Genomic DNA, 17,271 nt, shown 5'->3' on the forward strand with positions numbered 1-17,271 from the left:
GAATAATATTTTAGCACTAAACCTTCTTCTATTTGTACTACTGTAACCACCTCCTCCTTTGGGTGAACGTAGGACTATGAACATAACGGATTTCACACTCACGATTATATTGTGTTGTATGACAAAAGGATCTATGCAGATGTAATTAATGTCCCAAATTTGTTAATTTTTTAATTATAAGGGAGATTATCTGAGTGTTTCTGACTTAGTCAGGTAAAATAAAGAGATTTGAAACATGAGTGAGCTTTTCTCCTGCAGGCCTTGAGCAAACTGCCATGTTACACAGAGGGCCATGGCTGGCAGCCTCAAGGGGCTGAGAATGGCCCACAGTTGATATCCAACAGGAAAACAGGAGCTTCAGTCCTACAGCCACAAGGAACTGAATTCTGCCAAGAACCAGTGAGCTTGGAAGAGGATCCTGAGCCTCAGATGAGATCACAGCCCTACCTGCCACCTTGATTTCAGCCCAGCAAGAGCTTAAGCAGAGAACCCAGTTGAGCCATGTCCAAACATATGACCTACACAATGGTGAGATAATAATGCATTTGTGTTGTTTGAAGCCCCTGAGTTTGTGGTAATTTGTTACACAGCAAAAGAAAACAAATACAGAGGATAAGAGTAAGAAGAGGGAATTCAGGAGCAAATATCACTGAGAGAAAGATGTCTAGCTACTCATGGCAACCAACTGAAACACTGAAATTGCCCAGCCAAATCTGGTTCCCAAGGCCTTTGGTCTGCTGGGCTCTTGCCTGATACTCCATCTTCTCTCCCTCTGCTTGGCTTCATTATTTTTACTCCAGAAAGTTATCAGGCAGAGCTGGACACACCCAACCACCTGTGAGGCTTTTGGTTTTCAGAAAAATGTAGGCAATTCCTTCTCCCCTGATAGGCTCTGATTCTGCATTATCTACGTAACAGAATCTTATGCTAATACCCTCAACAGACTGACCTCTCTACCACACCTCTCAGGTTTTGTTCAAATTCTTGCCACAGTAAACCAGTCTCCAGTTGTACTGTTGGGAAGAACACAATCACCCTCCAGCTCCCACTGCTTATACTTCCTGAAACAGATCATACAACCAGCACTATAAAAGTCATCTGGAATGCAGATATGATATGCACGCACCTTGATTTTGAGGGAGTCCGTATCATAAGGGCTTGGTGTGAAATCAGTATGCACTCTGGCACGGCCGCAGAATGGTCCAGAGTAGGGGCCATCATCATCGAGTCGAAAGCTGTCCCGGTTACTTGTACCATCTGAACAGCTTGTAATTCCACCTGATGAAGGCAAAGCAGAGGTTAACAGTTCTCACCTAACGCTTGTAACGTTCTGAACCATTGTCTGAACACAACTAAGCAGTGATAGTACTAAAGTGTTAGATGCCAGCCTCCTGAGGGGATTCTAAGTGACCTATCCCTGTTTCCGCCTCCCAGTCACTCTCCAGCAGAGACCTCTGTCCTCTGAGCCATTTCTGACCTGTCTCCAGCCAATCTGGCCACTCTTTCTTCAATCAATAACCCAAACACCCTCTCACTTTGATCTCCATGATCCGATCCAGTAGCACAGTGTTTTGAGCATTAGACACTTGCTAAAGAGGTGGACAGCATTGACTTAACCCCCTGTACAAGCCAGATAATTAATTTTGTACATGTAAACAAAGATAGAAACCAACAGCAACAGTTTGATCTGTGTGTGGTGTTGATCATGAACAGTCAAAGCATGAGACACTAGGTTCCTTACAATTTATCACAGCGTAGCAAAAAGGCTCTCCCAGGCTTCCTATTGCATACCCAAAGCCATTTTGAGGCATATTTCTATGAATAAAAGGAGCCCTTTTGCTTGCTCTGTGAGTGTGAGGGAAGGAGGAGGTGTGTTCCAATGTCTCTGCTCCTAAGTGGCTCAAAACTGTTCTAAACTGGACATTTTAACTGCTCCAAATCCTTGCTCTCTGGTCCTCTGCTCTCTGAGTTCTAACCTCCAGGGAAAATAAGAAAAGAGATTCCATTTTTGCTGCTTGTCTGGGGACAAGAATGGCTCCCAGTGGAAGTAACTCTCAGTTTCTCCCCCACTGTCAGTCGTCACTTCACTTTCTCCTTCAGTGTGACCTTTCAGCCCTCTGTTCAATAAGGTACAGTCCTGCTTTCTCTAGAATTCATTCAAATAATTATGGAAAAAAGGTAAAGACCTTGGAGATGCTCCATACTATATATGAACTGGTGTAAAAGAAAGATGAATTACTTCTAATCACAGAAATTAAGTTGCATATGATAACAGCTAAATGGACTATCATCTCTTCACACCCTCCCTTCCATGGTCACCCCAGGCCCTGCTTTTTCATGGTACATTTCATTTAATAAAATTCTTTCCCACATTCAGCATCGCAATTAGAATTTTAAAACTTCCAACAGAAATGAATACTAATGAAATCTAAATTTCACACATGCAAAAACATATCCTTCAAATGTTTCTGCATTAGCTTTTTTTTCACAAAATAGCTATTGTACAGCCAATGAGAAAATAGGAATAAAATTCAGGATATTTGAAACATCTGGTCTTTGCGATCCATATTCAAATAACAGAAGCAGTTGATTTAAAAGGAAATCGAAAATAAACTGCAAAAAACATTTAAAAGCCCTGAAAAGATTAGAGGGATGTCTAACAGTGTACACATAAAAAGTTATAAGGCACCCTGCAGTATCAGTACTTTCATTCAAAGATTGTAGCAGATATGTGACTGAATCCTGAGTGATTTCCTCCTACAAAAATACCACTGCTTTTAGAAGATCCTTGTTAAACATATGTTGATTCCTTTTTGCCACCTAACTGGTGATGTTCTTATTTAGTATTTACATACTACTTCAATCTTTACTCACTAATGATGGACGAGACCTAAAAAGTAAATGTCAGAATTGGTACAAATGTTCCGCATTTTTCAGAACATTTCAGGAGCAAAAAAAAAGGAAGGAAAGAAAAAGTGAGAGAGAGGAGGAGAGGAAAGAGAGAAAAGAAGAGAGAGAGAGAGAGAGAGAGCAAGAACCAGAGCCAGAGAGTGAGAGAGAGAGAGAAAGGAGAAGAGGGGAGGGTGGAGAGGAGGAGGAGGAAGAAAGGAGTAAAGGAGGGAGGGAAGAAGAGACAGAGAACAGGATTTTATTGATCTGAATACTTCAAGTCATTTTTAAAAATTTGACTCAGTATAATGCTAGTTCTCCCCAGCATATGCTTTTATTTTAGGGATGCAGATTTAATTACCCAACATGATCTTTGGAGGCATATTTCCCAGAGCCCTGCTGACTATAGTGTTAAAAAGTTTCAAAATAATACATACTTCTATCTAATATACTACGCATCATTTTAAACAATAGTAACTCTATAGATTCAACACATCCTAGATTTTTACTATTTCTCTCATCAAGTAGCTAGAACCTTGTTATTATTTTGATATACAAGCTCCAAAGAAGCAAATCTGTTGGTTTTAATTAACTTAACCCAGCCTTCCCTCTAGGATCTTGTCCCTTATTTTATAGCCTTACTTGATGAGCTCTGCCCACTATAGAGGCTGTCCATGGAGTCACTGGTTTTGAGGGAGATCTCTGCGTGGGTCCCAATCACAGGGTCACTGTTCCGATATGGGAGGACATCCTCTCCATCTTCCTCACCCTTCAGGAAAACATATCAGAGGTTAAGTGCTGAGAACAGATTTCCATGGAGATGTTCGCTGTGCGCATTAATTTAACAAACGAGACATATTTTAGCAATAAAATACTTAGGAATACATCAGCATAAAATATAAGAGCCATTAATCTTTAGTTCAATTTCTAGCAAAACATTTATAGTATACTTGGAAAAATTCTTTAAATGAAACATTCCATATTATGGAATTCAACTGAAACTATAATGGTTCATTTTTGTAAATCAGGATGAATATCATATCAAGACTATTTAATCAGAAATGCTAGATTTATTGACATCTGTGCTTTATCTGTTAAAGCACTTTTATTTCTTCATGTTCTCTTTATTGTCTATTTACCGCCATTACTAATCCTTTGAGATCTGATATTACAAGTTTAAACTCTGCATAGTTGTTTCATGTCAGTTATTTGCACCCTACCAAATCACTAGATATGAATAAAACATGCACACTTTGCAATTCTAAAGCAAAGCTTATCTAAGAAGCTTTACAAATCTCATACCGTGCTTGCCACCTAGTCAAGTGAAAAGCAAATCTTGCATAAAATTACGAAAGACAGACAATTTCAAAACAAATTACATCTGCTTGAAAACATCTCAAATGTTTTCCATATTTAGATAGTTTGGACAAAACCTATGAATTTCTTAATATTTTTCAAAATGTAATTGAATCTTTCTCATTTTTGAGCATTTCTAAGCATTGATCAAACTTCAGAATACACACGTGATATACACTCAGTGTGATTCTCTGCTTTTATCCATTCCTTTATTCGTTTGTTCAGTCATTCAACACAAGTTTATAGAACATTTTCTAGGTACCTGGCACTTTTTTGGGAACTTGGGATCCCATGGTAAACAAGAAAACAGGGTCCTTGCTCTAATGAAGCACATTTTAGTGTGGTAGGCTGTGTGTGTGTGTGTGTGTGTAGTGCTTGGAGAGATGTGTGTAAACAAATAAGCGAGACAATTTCAGAGAATAATAAGTGCTAAGAAGGAAATAATGCTGGGTGATGTGGGAGGATTAGCTCCTGGGATGAGGGTGGGGGAAGGTTGGCTGACTTAGATGGACGTCCAAAGACCTCTTCCATAAGATAATACATGCTCTGAAGTTTTGATCTGAATGAACAGAAGATGTAACTTATATGCAGATTTGGAAAAAGTTTTCCAAGCAAAAGAAACAGCAAGTACACAATAATGAAACAGAATAAGTTTTGGTTATGCCACAGGAAAATTACAAGCTGACGTTGAGTGAGAGCTAAGAGAGTGTTAAGTTATGAGCTCAGAGAAGTAGACTGGAGCCAGAACAGTAAGAGCTTTATAGACCATGTATGGTGGCCATGCAAATGTGCCACCCAGATCTCTTGCTGCAGGACCCTCTTATACTGAGGGCCCCAGCTATTGCCCCTCTGTATCCACCACTGTGTTTGCATGGAAGCCATGCTCACTGCCCATGACATAAACAGTGGGGATACCATTTGAGTCCATTCTGGTGGGAGGTGGGGCTCCTCTAACGGAAAACTTTAGTTCAAGGACTCCCCATCAATCTGGCCAAAGCTTTCTCAGAACAGTGTTGAAGTGAGACTTGAATGGATCCTCCTTTCTTCTTCCTCTCCTTTTACAGGTGTCAGACTTGCATTGCAGTCTGAAGGCTTCCCTGCCCATTTTTTCTTGACTTTCTTTATCCTTCACAAGCATTTTCCCTAATAAATTTTTGGTGTGTCTGTTCCCTTATTGGGCACTACTTCTCAGAGGACTGGAATTAAGACACCATTGTAAGGGAACACACTGTGAAAGCATCATAAAATTTTAAGAGGGTGAGTGATGTGTTTTGAATTTCACTTTTCAGAGAACTTTTTGGCTTTCATGGAGGAAAAAGTAGAAGAAAGGAAACCAATTAGGTGGTTATTATGGTAATCTGGGCAAGAGAGGTTGATTCTCTAAAGCAGGAATAGTTTACATGGAGAAATTAAGGGTTTTAGATATACTTTGGAGTTAGAACAGAGAGAATATGCTGATGAATTGGTGTGAAAAATGAAAGAAGAAATTTTAAATGATTCCTAGGCTTTCTTCCTTTCTTTCTTCCTTCCTCCTTCCCTTCCTCCCACCCTGCCACCCTTCCACCCTCCCTCTCTTTCTCTCTTTCCCTTTCATTCTTTCTTTTTTTCTCTCTTTCTTTCTTTCTCCTTTCCTTCCTTCTTCCTTCCTTCCTTCCTTCCTTTCTAGCATCTAGAGATATGGCAATGTTGTCTATTGCTACTAGGGAGACTAGACAAGAAACAATTTTTCCCGGTAAAGCATAGAAAATTAATAATTCAGTTTTGGACATTAGGTTCCAGATATCTACTGTACATTTAAGTTATGATATCAAAAAGCAATTGGTTGTATAAGTACAACAGATAAGTAAAGAGATCACAGCTAGAGATACAATTGTGGAAAACAAAGTCCTGAGATGGGATGAGACGACTTATGAGGAGAGTAGATTGATTAGAGCTTCCAGGAACAAGCCTCCGGAAGACCCAATATTTGGAGGGACGGGAAAGAAAGCAGAGCCAAGAAAGTAAACTATAAGAAAGAAGAAAAGCCAGAACAATGCCCAAAGAAACCAACAAAAGAGAATGTTTCATATGTAATGAAGTCTTCAATTGTGTCAAATAAAGCTAAAAATTAATGTAAGAAGAAAGAAAAGTGACCATTGGTTTTTACAACGCAGAAGTCAATACTGTTTCTGACAACTGTCTTAATGGAGTACTGAGGGAAGAAGTTCTATTGAAGTGGGTTAAAAATACAATGGACATAAGACATATAGATCCATGGAACAGAACTGAGAGTCCAGAAATAAACTCACATATTTATGATCCGTATATTTATGATCAATTGATTTTCAACAAGGGTGCCAAGATCATACAATGGGCAAAGAACTGTCTTTTCAACAAATAGTGTTGGGACAACTGGATATCCACATTCAAAAGAATGAAGTCGGACTCCTACCACACACCACACAGAAAAATTAATGGATCATACATTAACTTAAGAGCTACAACTAAAACTCTTAGAAGAAAACATAGCACAAATCTTTGTGATCTTAGGTTAAGCAATAGTTTCTTAGATACAATACTAAAAGCAAGCAAGAAAAAATAGATAAATTGGACTACATCAAAATTATAAACATTTGTGCTGTAAAAGATATCATCAAAAAAGTGAAAATACAATCCATGGAATGGGAGAAAATATATCATATTGCAAATCATATATCTGATCAGGGACTTGTATCCAGAATATACTTTAAAAATGCTTAAAAGTAAACAATAAAAAGACAAATAACCCAATTAAAAAATGAGCAAAAGGTTTGAACAAACATTTGTCCAAAGAAGATATACAAATGGTTAATAAGCACATGAAAAGATTCTCAACATCATTAGTCATCAGGGAAGTGCAAATCAAAACCACATTGAGATTCCACTTCACATGCTTTAGGCTGGCTAGCATCAAAAAGACAGACAATAACAAGTGTTGGCAAGCATGTGGAGAAATTGGAACCCTCATATATTGCTGGTGGGACTGTAAAATGATGCAACAGCTTTGGGGAATAGTTTGCCAGTTTCTCAAAATATCAGACAGAGTTACCATATACCCAGGAGAAATGAAAGAATATTTTCACACAAAGACTTGAACACAAATATTCATAGCAGCATTATTTGTGTCAGCCAAAAAGAGAAAACAACCCAAATGTCCATCAACTCATGAAAGGATGAATAAAATGTGGCTTATCTATAAAATGGAATATTATTTGGCAATAAAAAGGGATGATTACTGCCGCTTGGTGCGACATAAATGACACATAATCTTCACGTACTACTCTCTGGGCCTCAGTTTCCTCTGTTAAAATGGGAGTAATAGTACTTTATTCCACCCAAATTCTGAGCACAATTATTGAGGGGGAAAATAGGTGTTGAAGTCCTTCATAAAGCACCAAGTACTTCTATGTCTAGAAGAAGAGCCTGGCGAATGTTTCAAGAAAAAATTAATAGAAAAACACAAGTGATTAACAGAGTACACTTACCTTTTCCTCAGAAAGGGCTTTGATGTACTTTTTAGCCACTCTTCTCTTCATTGTCCAGGAAATAGCTCTCATTTTTTTACCTAAACTTCCTCCATTATTTGAAGTTTTATTTTGTTCTCCACTTTCACATATGGCTTCCCCTTCATATACCTAGTTAGAATTGTTTGCAAAAGACAAAATAATAAAGCAATAAAAACCACTGATCTGAAAACACCGTGAGAGAGATTTCATACTGGAGAACTTCCTATACATTCTGTGCAGCCGCCTCCAAAATTTCAATCTAGACACAACACACACTTTTAAAGTTGTCTAGGCCTGGTTACCTATGTTACAAACTCAGAGGGTAAAACTTGTGATGTTGAAGGACCTGAGCGTCACATCTGAAATTTTTATACAGAATTTTAGCTATTTTTTAATAGCTGTATGGTTGCACCACTTTAGTCCTTCCTGTTTTTGAGATGGACAAAATAGAATTAAATGCTAGGCCTAATGAGTGATTATGTCCACTTAGATGGAAGATAGTTGATTGGAGACTTTAGAAAGGCTGCAGCATCTATCCACGTTGAACAGGCATTAAAATATCCTCTTCTTGTAGCAATTGAAATGGTCATGGATAGTTCTTAAGAAGTTTTGGAGTTAATTAAATCCAATAAGAAACTGCAATTTTTTCATCTTGCAGGTGAGTATGCATGCACATTTCCCACATTCTCAAGCAAAAGCAAATATGAGCTGGTTCCAGCCATTAGCATAGAAGTCTTCATGTAATTCACATGCTATACTAATCAAATCTCTCTTTGGACTGCTTCTGCCTTGTGCTTATCAAAAATCTTGTTAAACCAATAACTTCTCATCTAACAAAGAATAAAGCAAAGTTCACAGCCCACAAGGATCTATAATATAACATAAAATAATGTGATATAATTAATATAATATGTATTATAATGTAATATACATTACATTATATAGAGTGTATAGGAAATAAAATATGCTCACCATCTCACCTCTAGCTACTTCTCAGATTTCCCTTGCTCACTATAGCAGTGGTTCTCAAAATGTGGTCCCAAGACCAGGAGCATCAGCATCACTTGGGGACGGTTTGTGTTATAACAAACTTTTCAAGTGATTCTGACACATGCTAAAGCTTGAACACAACTCTAATTAAGTATTGCCATACTAGACCCCTTGCTGTTTCTCTCATGTTCCCATCAAGGTTTGCACTTGCTCTTGCCATTGGCCTCCCCTAGATATCCACAAAAGTCTTCCTTTGTTCATCCAAGTTTCTACTCGCATGCCAAGTAATAGGAGAGAAACTTGCAGACTGATCACCCTCTTTAAAATAGCCCACACACTTGTCCATATTCCCTGTTTGTTTACCCTGATTCATTCTTCTTGTAAGCACTTACCATTACCCAATTTGTTCATTTGATTACTGCCTGCATCTCCCATTAGGATGTATGCTCTGTGAAACTAGAGACTTTATGTTTTATTTATTCTGAGTGTCTAAAATACTTCCAGTAGCATAACTGACCCTCAATATTTTGTGAATAAGTGAAATTTCTCATGTAGAACTTTGAATTCATTTTTTTTTTCTTGGAGGACATATTTGGGTTATATAGCCTTAGTATTTCAGATGTGCAAGAAAGGACCCCTGAAGGTCATTTCTAGCACTGCTGACCATTCTCGATAGATGGGCAGCCAGTCATTCCTGGATATGAAAAATCACAGGAAACTTCTCTTTAGTGAACTTGGGTATTTTAATATGAAGGTTTCACCACATAGTTAACATCATTATTAATCAATATTATGTTTTGCTTCATTTCTTACCCCAAATTGCCTATGATAAATATGAATGGACAGCCAATTTAAGCCCTCATTGCACTTTATTAATTTCTACACTCAAGGTTATAAAGGCAAGATTCTTTGCTTAATTCAAAACCCTTGAATAAAATATAACTTGGAAACATCTTAGAATTTAAGAGTTAACCTTTTTCTTCTCTCTTTTCTCTACTTAAACTTTGTCTTCATTGTACAATTACAAACTAAATAAATAAGGATATTATTTTATTACTTCCTATGTTAACTTACCATTGCCTAAGCTTCAAAAGAAGTATCACAAATATTTTTAATTTCAGGTTTTTCTATCATTATTTACAGAAGCTTCAAAGAAACTACCTCAATATGTTTTTAATTTTAACACTTGTCTATGCTGTTCTCTTTTATAGCCTGAATCATAATTTTATTTACATATGTATTTTTTATTGTTATTTTAAGATCTGTCTCCCCCTAGACTCTTGGCTTTATAAAGTAGGAATTTTCATCTGTTATTGTAACAGTACTTTCTGAATATCTAACAGAAATTTTGTTACAGAGTAGGTAGGTGCTCAATAAAGATTTGTTGAACAAAATGAATGCTGGGTTGTTGAAAAATGTGCGAACTACTTTATCAGGTTCACAAGTTATTAGGCCACCATTACTAATTAATGAACTTGAATGAGCATGACCAACTTTTATAGGTTAACTCTAGAATTAGAAACTAAATAACAGTAGGATATATCTATATATGATTATGGAAAGTTAAAGGTCTATATGATATGCTAACAAAATAAAATATATAGGGCTTTTCACTATTTATATACATATACTACATTGTGTTATCTACAATTATGTAAATAGTGATAGAACTTATAGCTGTATACAAGTTTATCCATAAGCATATGTTATGAAAATATAGATGAGTAAAATGGGATATATATATATATATATAATACATCTGCATGTATATATATGTACTAATGGAGATAGAATAGATGTCATTGTATTTCCATTTCTTTTGTCTAGAACATCCATTACTGAAATAAAAATATTTAAAAATATTATAGATGGATGCATATAGGAATCCGAAAAGTATTTTGAGAAATTAGACATAATAATGGGAAAAATTCTATAAAAAAAGAAAAAGGAAAGATACAATAACTAGAATGAATAATTAAGAGGTGTGTAAGATCTAAAACATATTGATCTAAACAAATGTACCCCATGTGGAGTCACTGAATCGATGCAATGATAAACACGTATCTTCAGCTTTCTCAGTATATATCCCTCCTCTCTGCGATTTTACTGGTTGTTACATCTTTCATTAATCACTTATGACAGTTGGCCCGTGGTTTAGGAGACAGTATAACAGAATAGCAAATGTTGGACAAGATGTTACATTCTGCATTTGTCATTTATCAGCTGTGTAATTTAGAAGTGATCTTACTCAATAAAACATACTCCCTCAATGATAAAATAAAAATACTAAGAGTTCCTACCCTATAGGTAGGTAAAGTGTTTAGCATTGTGCTTGCTTCATGGTAAGTGCTCAATTAAATGCAGTTATTATTATTCTGTAAATTTAATTTTATGGGAAGCTTTTCCAAGTTGCATTTAAAGTATTCAAGATTTGCAAATGCGTGTGGAACGGACAGTACTGCGACATTTCAATGCACATGGCAGAAGTGTGAGCACGCCACGGAGCAGCCACAGGCTCTCCCTCACAAATTTACAATTAAGCCATTTAATCATCTCCCAAATTACAGCAATTACAATTTATACAAAAGTTAACACATATGGTGTTATGGTGGAAATGCTTGGAAAATTTGGCATTGTCTGCGTTGCTTTAAATTGTAACCCTCCTCTCAAGTTCACGTTCTGCCTTCTCAAACCTGTGTCAGGCTTCTTAGAGAGCCTTTTACTCTTAGCACGAAGCGTGGTGCTAGGTACTAAATAATCCTTCATTTATCACAAGAATATATCCAAGGCTATGATTTTTAAATAAATTTCTTTTTCTTACGTACTTTGCAAAAGTGATACTGGCTTCATAATTTTTCCTAATGTTTGTGTAACATTCAAAACAATGGAATAAAATACTAACCTCAGCTGAATCCTCTGGTTTTGATACAGTATTATTCCGAAAACGATCAAAATTCCCAAAACTGCTGCTGCGCTGTAAAATGGAAAAGGAAAAGGAGAGGAAATTTAGGATTTGTGACGTTCACTGCTAATGCTGCTGAATAGATTCTGGTCAGACAAGCATCGGACTCTCGCAGATGCAAGATTAAAAAGCTCTTCTCTCTGGAATATCTGAAAGCACTGAAGGTATAACTATTATTAACATTGTAATATTTATAGCTGATAAATGTCTTCATATGTTTTAAGTTAGAGTGTTAGGCACCTCCGAGAAAATCTATTAAATTATTTTTAATTTACAGTGTTACTTTTGCTCCTGGAAATGGCAAGTATTACTAACCAACCAACCAACTACTAAATGAATAACAAGAACAAAACAAAAACATGCATCTGAGTAGATCCACCATGATGCCCCACAGAGATCACATTTATCAAAAAAAATGAACACAAATGCATTTCCCATTGCTAACTCTTGATAATTTGAAACTCTCTACTGGGTGTCAGAAAGAGAAGGCATACACACAGACCTATTAATAAACTGAAAATAGCATTTAGGCATGCACAGTCTAAGGCTGGGAATAAAACTGAATTTTTCTACATTTAACACGGAATTACAATGAGACCTCTGGGTCAACTTCTTTCACTGGTTTTGAGAAAAAGCTCCATATGTTAATAGAAGACTTGTTCCCTTGGAGACGTTTTGCCTACAAAGCTAAATTTTTATTCTTATATAACTTATTCTAGGCAGGTAATTATAAACAATTCCTGTTATGTTACACAGTAAATGATTCTCCTAAACATATTTTCAAAACTCTTTAGAGTCATTGGTCAAAAAATTGACACTTCCTCACTATCTATTTAATTTTATACAGTGTTTGGGAGGGTGGATATCTGATATTATGTCCTTTATATACCCATAAATCCTAAGAATATATTCTATCTTAAGGACTTTATCTCATTTCAAGCTTATAATATTTTCAAAATAAGCTCATGGTACTGAAAAATAACCTGGTGATTTGAAAAGTTAATAAAGGGAGTCAGTAATCTATAAAACCTTGTATTGTCCTTTCAGAAGTCACAGCCCATTTTAGCTCGTCAGCTTCAAAGGCTCTTAGTCCTTACAGGCACTCTTATACTCATGTCTCCCTACCAGCTATCTTTAAAACTCCTTGTTTCCCTTTTAAATGAACTGAAATAAAAAGATCCTGACATGTGACAGGGGGTTAACTTGATAGACAGCGTGATGCAGAATGTCGCCCCAAGGATGATGGCTGTGTTAGACACAATTAACGCCTTTTGCTGACTTGCCACCCCTGCTGAACAAGCCCTTCAGCTTGTGGCAAGAGGAGAGAAAGAGAAGGGCTGAAATTGAGAACCACACTGGAAAATACAAAGTTTTCTCATGCAGGGCTTACTAACCTAGAGTCACTTCACAGAGAATTAATCACTTCAACTTGCCTAGTAGGCGTTTCCACCAGGCCATCAATGCCCAGAGATCACAAAAAAGGAATTGAGTGTATTGTTGTGCTGCTTATAAACAATCTGAACACAGGGAAATTTGTTACTCTTTTATATACTTGGAACATTCTTATGGCCTCTCGGAGCCTATGCCTAGGGCAATTTTGTAGCCTACATCCAGCCTGCATCCTGCCTATTAAATATTAATGAAGGTTACAGCATGATTTCCACCACTGGATAATGGGTCGTGTTGCCCAGGAGGGCACAGAACAGGCTCCCTTCAGCATTTCTCTTCACTATCTTCTGCCATTAAGTAATCAATAGTCACCACCTTTTAAAATTAATTCTCCCCTCATTATATCGATAAAGAGAAGTAGATTTAGGAGTAGTGGTTTAAGAAGGCTTCAGGACTATTACTTTGTCAGTCACCTCATTACAAATCACTCAACAGCTTGAAGCCAGAGGAGTATAATATCAATCCATGCTACGACATCCTTAAGAAGCAAATCTAAGCATTGAAAATGACATTTTAAAAAATTTCATTATTCTTTAGTCTAAAAGTTAGTGACTCTCTGAGATGGTTACATAATGTATAGGTTATGGCTTACGATGAAAAAGGCTAATGTCTCATATGAGGTATGGACAATGAACAAATTTATAATTTCTATTCCTGTTAAGTTTCTAATGAAAAGGTGAAGCATGTGGAAGCAAGTTGGCTTCATAGATAATTGTCCTTTATAAATGAGAATGTGTTTGAATACTAATAATTTTCCATTGTATAATCGTACTAGATTAGATTTAACAAATATTATCTTGTGACAGCAGCTCCCATCAAGATAGAGCCATTATATAGACAAATAACTATCAACAGAAGAGTAACTTAAATAAAAATGCAATTCATATTTTAGATAATTCTTTCTGTCAACATTAGATCATATTTAGTCAACTATACTCTGTATAAATCTTTACAGTCTGTCCTTGTGCCATTGGATATGTGTTTGTGAAATGGCACAACACCTGTGGAGGATAATTTAGCAAAACTAGCAAAATTACATATGTATTTGCCCTTTGATAGAGCAATTCCATTTCTAGACATTTATACCAGACACAGACTTAGATATAAATTGATTTACACATCCACATTCATTGTAAAATTTTTATATTATCAAAAACCTTTAAACCCTAATAGTCACCAAGAGGGGACTGATTGAATAATATATGGTAAATCTAAACAACAGAAACGTGTGCAGCTGTAAAAAATTGAAATATATTTCTTTATATGGCTATGGAATGATCGCCAGTATAAGTGAAAAAAACCAAGTAGAGAAAAATGTACATGGTAGGCTGCCATTTACTTAAGACTGGAAATATATGTTTTAATACAGGCAAATATATATGTTTCTTCTTAGAGAAACGGGGCAAAATAAACAAAGTGAAAGGGACAGGAGAGAAAATGGACTTCTCTGAATATATCTTGTTTTGTAGATTTGACTTTAAAACCATGTAACTTTAACATATTTATAAACAAATTTAAATAAAAATAAAAACAATCCCTAAAAATTCAAAATAAAAGTGAAACAAATGAACCTAATTCCACATTGAATTGGTGACTTAGAGAGAGGAATTATTTAACAAAACAGTAATATGACTGTCCAAAGGACAAAAAACAATGACAAATTGAATTTTAACCAGTTTTCAGTAATCACATTGTTATTAATAATATTGGCATATATAAATACACATTTTGAGGGACAGTGAAAACAAGCAATGATGTTAATGGTGTCTGGAGTCAAGATTCTCAGTCAAAATTCTGATCTTGTCATACCATAAAGCAAGTAAGCTGCCAAAGGCTACTGGGCCATGTCAAAACTACACAGGAGCCATATTGAAAATATTCTCACTGCAATAGATTGTATCCAAAGATGGGATAATTTTAGCATCAATAAGAATAATAACTGAACACATTTAAATATATCTAATATATCAAAATTCATGAGTTCATAATGATACTAAAAAGAAAAAATTCAGTGGTCACCTTTGAAAATGTTACACTTATATTGAGAAAACTGGCAAATAAATGGAAAGACAAACATTTAATCTGTCTTTTTTGTATGAAATATGTTTCAGAGTAACTAAATACTTAACGAGGGAAAATTTCTCTCTATATATCTGTGCATATTCTAGCTACTCAATTAAGAATGACGAAATCATGAAATTACCATTTTGTAAACTCCTAATGCAATAACGGATCTAGACTAGTGATCATCAATGGCTACTAAAATCACAGAAAGAGAGAACCAGGATATGTGCTTCATAATAGAAGCACCCAATACCACCAATGAAATATTTTCAGAAAAAAGAGCAATCACACCAAGCATCTCTATCTAACTACCAGATTACAGGAAATACAGAGACAGAGGAGTATGGTAAATGACATCAAGAGGATGCAGTCAATCAGAAAAATCTAGACAATGAGAAAATCTACAGGACAAATGACCTGATTTCTTCAAGTAAACAACAGAAGGAAATAAAAGAGGAGAGGGAAAGTAGAGATTAAGAACCTTTAAGAGCTGTATCAACCAAATGCTATCCATGGATCTTAGTTACATCTAGATCAAACAAACCACTGTAACAAAAATATCAGGAGTCAGTTAAGGAAAACTTTCAGATAATTAGCTATTTGATGATATTGAGGAAGTACTGTTATTTTTTATTTGTAATTCAAAACAATCTAGGAGGGGCAGCAAGTGTATGGGATAAAGAGGAAACATGACTGGCCATTAGCTAATGATCAGCTAGGTGATGGATATATATGGGGATATATATGGTAGCTACTTTTACATATGCTTGAAATTTCCCATAAGAAAATGTCGGGTTAAAAAAAAGTACCTACATAATAGCTAAAAAGTAACTTACAAAGAGTTAATAATATGTAGGGGCAGGAAGGTCTATGGGAAAACTCTGTACCTTCCTTTCAATTTTGCTGTGAAATAAAAACTGCTCTGAAAAAATAGTCTTTAAAAAAAAAGAGTTAGTGGTCATATAACTTTCTACGGAAACAATTTGTAAACATGTCATTAATATGGATTAGGCCGTAGTTGTTTGGAAGTGCAGACACATTTAAGGAGAAAATAAAGTTTTGTGTTCTAAATTTATTTTAGTAAAACTAACTTTCTGACATAAATGTATGTTATTGGATTGCCTATTGAAGACTACCTGTAATTACAGGATGCAGATTACCTTCTTCCACATAATCTTGGCTTCCACAAAAACAGAGCTGAACAGGCATCATTTGGGGTGTTCGAACACGTGTGTACGTCTGTCCTTACTGCACAATGCAATGAATAATATTAAAGAACTTAAGAGGATTCATGTTTTTGTTACATTTCTTCTCTAGATTTGTATAACAGTTCTAATTATTAAAGAATGTCATTTCACCATATAAAGCTGGCAGGGTTCTTAGAAATCATCGAGTCCTTCCCAATGAGGAAACTGTTATAGGAACCAGGACTTGCAAAAAGAAATTTCTTTTTTTCAATTCACCATACTGATGTACTCTCCACTATACCATTCCATTACAAAGTTTTGCTCCTGTCTTCTATTTGCAAAGAAACTTGCTATCAGAGCAGGTTGGAAAGTGTGGAAAGTTACCTCGATAGGAAGAATGGAATCGAATAGGTTTCTTAGAACAATGACCAGCCTAAATTTATCAAGATGAAGGAGAGTTAGAGTCTCTTTTTGGAAATGTGAATCAACCTTTTGACCAAAACCAAAAGAACTTGACCCTTATTTTTATTTCTTAGCCACCCACCAACTTTTGGGGTCTTAAAGAAAAATCTTATCTCCAGCATGACTTAATATTTGGGTAAGCACTGGTGAAAAAGTTTCACAGTCTAGTTCAAAGAAAAGATTTGCATATGTGAGTCAGACATCCGCAGTATTTTGAAATATACTGGCAAATTAAAAATTATACACCCTTTGCCAATGAGTTCTCACATCATCTAAATACTGCACAGACAGCGTTGGTTAGTAACATGCTCCTGAATATCAGAATTCTGTTTCAGCATGCGCTTATATGAATATTCTACAATAATAGTATGCTAAATCTAGATAAGCT

General features: G+C 35.8%; 1 protein-coding gene across 1 annotated transcript in view; it reads right to left on the minus strand.

Annotated features, from left to right (window-relative positions):
* Positions 1 to 17,271, minus strand: part of SAMSN1 (SAM domain, SH3 domain and nuclear localization signals 1) — a 131,482-nt gene that overhangs the window by 16,860 nt on the left and 97,351 nt on the right. Inside the window, 4 exon segments of the mRNA XM_046647940.1 lie at positions 1,127 to 1,278; positions 3,532 to 3,658; positions 7,749 to 7,898; positions 11,662 to 11,733. Of these exon segments, the coding sequence (XP_046503896.1) occupies positions 1,127 to 1,278; positions 3,532 to 3,658; positions 7,749 to 7,898; positions 11,662 to 11,733 (501 nt within the window).

Source organism: Equus quagga, chromosome 21, assembly GCF_021613505.1.
Source record: "Equus quagga isolate Etosha38 chromosome 21, UCLA_HA_Equagga_1.0, whole genome shotgun sequence".
Lineage (NCBI taxonomy): Eukaryota > Metazoa > Chordata > Mammalia > Perissodactyla > Equidae > Equus > Equus quagga.